This window comes from Oryzias melastigma, linkage group LG4 (assembly GCF_002922805.2).
Source record: "Oryzias melastigma strain HK-1 linkage group LG4, ASM292280v2, whole genome shotgun sequence".
NCBI lineage: Eukaryota > Metazoa > Chordata > Actinopteri > Beloniformes > Adrianichthyidae > Oryzias > Oryzias melastigma.
In genome coordinates this window covers 28550221-28558556 of record NC_050515.1, presented here as the reverse complement: position 1 = coordinate 28558556, position 8336 = coordinate 28550221, and the positions used below count along the sequence as shown (strand labels likewise).

Here is an 8336-nt window from a genome sequence, read left to right as displayed (position 1 = left end):
GTGAACGCGAAGAGTAGTGATTGGCCGAGGGGATCGGGGAAGAGCTGTGATTGGCTGTTGGAGGACGTAAGACGGGACCCGCTGGCAGCGTGCTCCTCTGCATGCCTGCGCTCCTCCTGCCGTTTCTCCCAACAACTTCTCTGGTTTGTCTTTCAGGAGAGATCCGTCTGCGCCATGGCCTCCGCTCCAGGTAGCGCACGTGCACGCTGCACACGCGGGTTTTCCTCTCCAGGTGTGTTTGATCCCGCTCCTGCCTGTGTGTTTTCAGAGTTAAACATTGGAAAGAAGCTCAATGAAGGGAAGACTAAGCAGATCTTTGAAATCGTGGACCAACCCGGACTGGTTCTGGTCCAGTCCAAAGACCAGATCACCGCCTGGAATGCTGTGAGGAAAGACCAGATGGAGGGGAAGGCTGCCATGGCCAACAGGACGACGAGCTGCGTGTTCCAACTGCTGCAGGAGTCTGGTCAGTGAAGCAGCAGCAGATTGTGAATTCCTGCAGAACAAGGTCTTAAAAAGTTCCTGTGCGGGCAGATGTGAGGTTTGACCCCTCTGGGGCCCCATACTTCCCATCTGTGCGTCAATTAAAACCACAAACGCTGGTTTAGTCACTTTGTGGAGTTTAAGTATTGCTTGAATGATTTTTCCTCAAATGAATCACAGTGGGGTGTTTTGAGGAATCTAATTTGGAGCAGCATGCATTTTTTTTGGGGGGGGGGGGTGAGAAAAGGTCAGTCATGTGACCTGTGTTGGGACCATGGACTTAATATATAATGGTTGGGACAGACTATTACAGGGGTGTCAAACTCAATCACACAAGTGGGCAAAATCCAAAACACACCTTAGGACCGAACAGGATAAACATTTATTGAACACTCTAAAACTACATTTTTAAAACTTTAAAACTGTAACTTTTTAACGTAATTATGAACTAGATATATAGCATTACCTGTGATAATGTAGTGTGAATGCTGTAAGCTGAATTTGGCCAATGGAGATTTGAGTGCTGATAGCTGAAGATGCTGAAATTGATAGCTAAAATGGAGAAGCTGATAGCTTAAAAACGCTGAAGATGATGGCCAGCTAAAATATTAGCTAAATTCCAAATTGGCCTAGAAAACTGAAAAAAACTGAGGTTAGTGAAAACAGCTAGTATTTAGCTGAAAAAAAATTGCTAAATTTCAAAATATCCTGAAAATGGGTAAAAAAGCCTAAATTAGCCAAAACAACAAGCATGGCTTAGCCTAGCTCCTTAACAGCCTAAAAAAACATAAAAACAAAAGCCTAAGTTAGCCCCCCAAAAAAACGAACATATAGCTTAAATATTAGCTAAACTCCAAAATGGTCTAAAAAAATCTTAGTAAAAGCCAAAATTGTTAAAAAAAAAAAAACAAACTAGCAGAATGCCAGTTTCTCAAACTTTAAAACCGTAACTAGATGTATAGCATTACGTGTAATGATGCTAGTATGAATGCTGTAAGCTGAATTTGGCCCCTGAAGATGGTAGTGCAACAGTTGAAAATGCTGAAATTGATAGCTGAAAATGCTTAAGCTGATGGCTGAAAATGATGAAGCTGATAGCCAGTTAAAATATTAGATAAATGAATTCCAAATTAAAACGTAACTTAGCTAAAAAAGCTAGCTTGATGCTGAAAAAATTGCTAAACTTCAAAATATCCTGAAAAATTGAAAAAGGCTTAAATTAGCCATAACAGATATCATGTAGCTGAAATATTAGCTAAAATCCAAAAAAGCCCAAAAAATCTTTGTAAATTCGAAAATGGTTGAAAAAGCTATCAGAATGCCAATTTTAAAAACTGTAACTTTTTAACATAACTATGAATAATAGAAAGGTATGAATATTACTTCAGAATTAATCAACTTAAACCTTAAATAACGTTAAATAATTTATTCTCCATTAAAATCTATTTGGTCAAAATTATACAAGTTAGAAATGAGCGCAAAATAACATCGGGCCATTAACAATAAAATAAAATGATCTGGAGGGCCGGATCCGGCCCCCGGGCCTTGACTTTGACACACGTGATCTAATGGGATAAGTTTCCACCTCACGCTGCTGATGAGTGTGGAGAGTGTGTCAGTCAAGCTGCACTAATGCAGTCTTGTGATCTGCAGCGGTGACACCCATGATTCATCAGAATACCACCAACCACCGTCTGGTTTGAACCGTTTGCTTCACATCCAGAGATCCTCCCCCATAAGTTACAACAGATTTGCAATGAAACCTAGATCTAAAGACTCACTCCGATCATCTTTTGATCTATTTTCAAAGCCTTCCCAGGTTAGAAAGATAATTTTCCTCATAGTGGGTCTTTAAGGATGTTGTCCTCCTCTTTTGCAGGCATTAAGACTGCTTTTGTGAAGCAGCACTCGGACACGGCCTTCATTGCAGCCCACTGTGAGATGATCCCCATCGAGTGGGTGTGCCGCAGGGTGGCCACCGGCTCCTTCCTCAAGAGGAATCCTGGCGTCAAAGAAGGCTTTCGCTTCTCTCCCCTGAAGATGGAGATGTTCTTCAAAGTAAGGTTCCCCTTGATCTTACAACAAGTTTGTGGCGCCAGATTTGGATCAATCAGAACTTCTGCTCTCCAGGACGATGCCAACAACGACCCCCAGTGGTCGGAGGAGCAGCTGCTGGAGGCTAAGTTTTGTCTGGCCGGGCTCCCCATTGGCAGGTGTGAGATGGACATCATGAACCGCAGCACTGTGGCCATTTTTGAGATTCTGGAGAGAGCTTGGGCCACTCAGGACTGCACTCTGGTGGACATGAAGGTTTGTAGTACAACACTGCCCCCTGCTGGTTTGTTAGCATGAGAGTGCACCTCTAAACGTCTTCTGCTGCTTGTAGATCGAGTTTGGTGTAAACGTGAAAACCCAAGAGATTGTGCTCGCTGATGTGATCGACAACGACTCGTGGAGGCTGTGGCCATCGGGCGACCGGAGCCAGCAGAAGGATAAGCAGGTCTCTGCCGGCTCTTCATGTCCTATCAGGATGCTTCTAAAATTAGACTCAGAAAAGATACATTTCTGTTTTTCCACAGGTGTACAGAGATTTGAAGGAAGTCACCCCAGAAGCCATGCAGGTGGTGAAGAGAAACTTTGAGTGGGTGGCTGAACGGGTCAAGGTAAACCAAAGATGGTGTTCTGTTTGAGCCACAAACCTTCATGAGCATGCAGCAGGACCAGCTGATGACCTCGTGTTCTCTGCAGATGCTGCTGGAGCCCCAGGTCAGCGGCAGAGTGGTGGTTCTGATGGGTTCCACTTCAGACGTGGCTCACTGTGAAAAAATCAAGAAGGCCTGTGTGTCGTATGGGATCTCCTGCACTTTGCGGGTGACCTCAGCTCACAAGGGTCCAGACGAGACGCTCCGCATCAAAGCGGAATATGAAGGTGAGCATCAGGTCTGTCGTCAGCGGTGTCCGGGTTTCCAAACAGACCGCTGCTTTGTTCTGTTGAAAAGCTGCTGTTTTAGAGGCAAACTTCAGCATCAAGAAACCAGATGTTTCTAACCCTGACAAAAAACAACAGATTTTTGCTTTAAATGACATAATGTTACACGTTTGCTGATGGCTGAAAACGCTAAGCTGATAGCCAGCTGAAATGTTAGCTAAATGCCAAATTAACCTAAAAAAAAAATCTTTGATTAGCCAAACCAGCTGGCATATAGCTGGAAAAAAATAGCTTAACTTCAAAATGGCTTAGAAACCTGAAAAAGCCTAAATTGGCCAAAACAGCTAGCATGTAAATATTATCATAACTCCAAAATAGTCTAGAAAAACAAATATTTTAACATAATTATGAACTAGATATATAGTATTACCTATGATAATGGTAGTGTGAATGCTGTAAGCTGAATATGGCTGCTGAAGATGCCGAAATTGATAGCTAAAAATGCTTATAGCTGAAATAATTGAAGCTAATAGCTGAAAACACTGATAACCAGCTAAAATATTAGCTAAATGCCAAATTAGCCTAAAGAACTAAAAAAGAAAAAACAAACTAATTAATCCTAAACGGCTAGCATGTAGCTGAAAAAATAGCAAAACCCCCAAAAAAAAAAAAAAAACCGGAAAAGCCTATATTAGCCAAAAAAGCTAGTATGTACCTGGGGAAAAAATAACTAAACATCAAAAAAGCCTAAATTAGCCAAAACAGCGAGCATGTAAATATTGGCCTTACTCCAAAACAGCCTAAAAACTGGAAAAAAAAGCCTGATTAATGCACGTAGCATTAATGTACTTACTCTGGTATTGTCTGTTTTCCACAGGTGACGGCGTTCCCACTGTTTTTGTGGCCGTGGCTGGCAGAAGTAACGGCCTCGGGCCGGTTATGTCCGGAAACTCCGCCTATCCTGTCATCAACTGCCCGCCTCTTACTCCTGACTGGGGAGCGCAAGACGTGTGGTCGTCGCTGCGCATGCCGAGCGGTGAGCTTGAACCACCACCCTCAACCAGAAGGTCTGCTGTTGGAAGCAGCCCCTCATGTGTTTGTCTCCTGGCAGGTCTTGGGTGCTCCACCATCCTGTCTCCTGAAGCTGCTGCTCAGTTTGCCGCACAGATCTTTGGCTTGACCAACCATCTGGTTTGGTCCAAACTTCGGGCCTCCATGCTCAACACCTGGGTGTCTCTCAAGCAGGCGGACCAGAAATTACAGGCCTGCAGCCTGTGATTGACCAATTTATGCCTGTTATCAGATGATGCTTCCTGCATACATTCCATTAAAAAAAGCTGATTTCAAAGTTCTAGTTTCCTCTCGTTATCTTTCCATTGTTAACTTCATAAAAATACGTAATTTCTGCAACATTGTTAGTCTCTGTCCTTCAATGTGTCTTTGACACAAAGTGTCACCAAACCGTTTCACATAAGAAAACCAAAAATGTAATGGTCCTCGAATTATACAGTGTGGCAAAAAAGTATTTAGTCACCCACCAACAGTGCAAGTTCTATGTAAAAATATGAGAGAGGCCGGTCATTTTCAGCATCTCAACTATGAGAGACAAGAGGAGAAAAAAAATCAGGAAAATCACATTGTTTTTTTTTTTTTTTCTTCTAAGAATTAATTTGTGAATTATAGTATAAAATAAGTCTCTGGTCAATAACAAAAGTTCATCTCAATACTTTGTTATATACTCTTTGTTGGCAAACCTTTCCTGTAAGTCTTTTCACAAACTGTTGCTGGTATTTTGGTCCATTCCTCCATGCAGATCTTCTCTAGAGCAGGGATGTCTTGGGCTGTTGCTGGGCAACACAGACTTTCAACTCCGTCCTTCGCCTGCCACAGTTTCGATAGCCCCAACGTGGGTAACATCTGAAGATTTTCTATGGAGTTGAGATCTGGACACAGGCTGGTCCACTTCAGGACCTTGAAATGCTTTTTACGAAGCCACTCCTTGGTTACCCGGGCAGTGCGTTTGGGGTGGTTGTCATGCTGAAAGACGCAGCCATGTTTCATCTTTAATGCTGATGGAAGGAAGTTTTTCACTGAAAATCTGATAATACATAGCCCCATTCATTCTTTTGTTACTCCAGGGGTGTCAAACTCGGTCACACAAAGGGTGAAAATCCAAAACACACCTTAGGTCGCACCCCGAAGAGGATGAGCATTTATTGAACACTAAAACTGCATTCTTAAAACTTTAAAACTGTAACTTTTTATCATAATTATGAACTCAATTTTTAGCATTACCCGCAATAATGCTAGTATAAATGAAGTAAGCTGAATTTTGCCACTGAAGATGGTAGTGCTGGGCTGCACGGTGGCGCAGTGGTTAGCGCTCTTGCCTCACAGCGAGAAGGCCCCGGTTCGAATCCCGGCTGGGACCTTTCTGTGTGGAGTTTGCATGTTCTCCCCGTGCATGCGTGGGTTTTCACCGGGGACTCCGGCTTCCTCCCACCGTCCAAAAACATGCTTCATAGGTTCATTGGTGACTCTGAATTGGCCCTAGGTGTGAATGTGAGAGTGAATGGGTGTGTGATTGACGCCCTACGACAGACTGGCGACCTGTCCAGGGTGAACCTGGCCTTCGCCCTTTAGTAGCCGGGATAGGCTCCGGCACCCCCGTGACCCCGACAGGGAAGAAGCGGACAAGAAGATAAATGAAAAGATGATAGTGCTGATACCGGAAGATGCTGAAATTGATAGCTGAAAATGCTGAAGCTAATAGCCAGCTAAAATATTAGCTAAATGCCAAATTAGCTTGGAAAAAAAAACAAAAAAAAACCTGTGGCTATGCAAAACAGCTAGCATGTAGCTGACAAATAGCTAATGTTCAAAATGGCTTAAAAAGCCTAAATTAGCCAAAGTAGCTAGTGTGTAAATATTATCATAACTCCCAAACAGTCTAAAAAAACTTTTAAAAAGTATTATTTAACCAAAATAGCTAGCATGTAGCTGAAAAATTAGTTAAACTTCAAAATAGCCTCAAAAGCTGAAAAATAGCTTAAATTAGCCAAAACTGCTAGTGTGTAGCTGAAATATTAGCTAAACTCCAAAATAGCCTAAGAAATTGTAGTAAATACCAAAATAGTCCAAAAAGTTAGCAGAAAGCCAATTTCTGAAACTTTAAAACTGTAACTTTTTAACATAATTATGAATAATAAAAAGGCAAGAATATTATTCCAGAATAAATCAACTTAAACCTTAAATAACTTTTAATATTTTACTCTCCATAAAAATATATTTTGTCAAAATTATACAAGTTAAAAATAAGCACAAGATAACATCGGGCCATTAATAACAATAAAGTAAAATGATCTGGAGGGCCGGATAGAATCACCAGAAGGGTCTAGCCTCATCGCAGGTAATGCTATATATATAGTTCATAATTATCCTCAAAAGTTACGGTTTCAAAGTTATAAAAATGTAGTTTGAAAATGTTCAATAAATATTTATTCTGCGACCTAAGGTGTGTTTTGGATTTTGGCTTTGACATCCCTAGAAACCCACTCATGAAAATGACATTTTAGATCCGCAGCGATGGTTCATGTTTGCTTTATTTATTTGCGTGTGAATTGCAGTGGATTATGACTCTAAACAATCATTTCTTTCGAACTTGTCTGTAAATGTTCATGCATCAGTCACAACACGTCCTGAACACCAGAAATTTACATAGATTCATTTATTGAGTAATTATCTCTTTAAAAAGAAAATGGTTAGATTGCTTCCTAATTCCGCCTGATATTAAACCATTTGTTTTAATTCAAACAAATACATAGATTTGTTTTATTTTGTTACAAAAAATAAAAATCCAAAAAGAAAGTTTATGTTGTTTAAACTTGTATATGTTAACCTAAAACAACTGAGCTAAGAAATGTAAACTTTTATATATGTAATTTATGGATTTTTTTTTTTTTCCAAGTGTTTGACAGTTTTATTAGTAAAATATTTTTCCAATCACTCTTTTAAATATTCTTAAACTTAATTTCCATTATGTGTCTATCTGGAAGGGCTGCACGGTGGCGCAGTGGTTAGCGCTCTTGCCTCACAATGAGAAGGCCCCGGTTCGAATCCCGGCTGGGACCTTTCTGTGTGGAGTTTGCATGTTCTCCCTGTACATGTGTGGGTTTTCACCGGGGACTCCGGCTTCCTTCCACCGTCCAAAAACATGCTTCATAGGTTAATTGGTGACTCTAAATTGCCCCTAGGTATGAATGTGAGAGTGACTGGGTGTGTGATTGAGGCCCTGAGACAGACTGGTGACCTGTCCAGGGTGTACCCCACCTTCGCCCTTCAGTAGCCGGGATAGGCTCCGGCACCCCCGCGACCCCGAAAGGGAAGAAGCGGTCAGGAAAATGGATGGATGGATGGATGTCTATCTGGAAATAAAAGCCCAAATTAATTGATTTTATTTTAATGCAACAGTGTGATAACAAATGTTTGGGTGCATCATTGTAGATGAAAACTAACCAATTTGTATGTTAACAGCAACATTCAGAGTAAAAACAAAATGATGCTTGTGTCAAAAATGAAAATAAATGTTTGAATTCTCCAGACTGCTGTGGATATTGTAGGACTTCACCTCAACCACAAGATGGAGTTTGTCGCCTGGGAACACAAAGAATGAAATCTCAACCTTTCATTTGGTTCCAAGAGTTTGCAGCCAAAGGAATGAGTCAGACTTTTGTGCCACCATTTTTCTTCTTTTCTTCTGCAGCAGCGCAGCTCTCCCTTTGACAGAAATGATGGGTATAATGACCTACAATGAGCTACAGCCTTGCTGGTGAGTGGGTGTCAGTGGGAGGATGGAAATGCTGTGGGTTGGTACACATGTGTGGAGGCTGAAAGTGATCGGTACTCAGCTGTATTTTTTTTTTCT

The 8336-nt window shown here is 41.4% G+C and overlaps 1 protein-coding gene across 1 annotated transcript; it reads left to right on the top strand.

Moving 5' to 3' along the window:
* The first annotated feature begins 33 nt into the window (after nt 1–33).
* paics (phosphoribosylaminoimidazole carboxylase, phosphoribosylaminoimidazole succinocarboxamide synthetase) lies at nt 34–4760 on the top strand. Its single transcript, XM_024258797.1, has 9 exons — nt 34–190; nt 269–466; nt 2363–2541; nt 2614–2793; nt 2870–2983; nt 3063–3146; nt 3232–3412; nt 4290–4448; nt 4524–4760. The coding sequence occupies exons 1-9, from the start codon at nt 175–177 to the stop codon at nt 4688–4690; spliced, it is 1278 nt and encodes a 425-aa protein (XP_024114565.1). The 5' UTR covers nt 34–174; the 3' UTR covers nt 4691–4760.
* Nucleotides 4761–8336: the final 3576 nt, after the last annotated feature.

Excerpts from the sequence above, each read along its gene's own strand:
- paics (XM_024258797.1), top strand. Across the intron at positions 467-2,362 it reads CCAACTGCTGCAGGAGTCTG|GCATTAAGACTGCTTTTGTG; the intron begins GTCAGTGAAGCA and ends CCTCTTTTGCAG. Across the intron at positions 2,542-2,613 it reads AGATGGAGATGTTCTTCAAA|GACGATGCCAACAACGACCC; the intron begins GTAAGGTTCCCC and ends TCTGCTCTCCAG.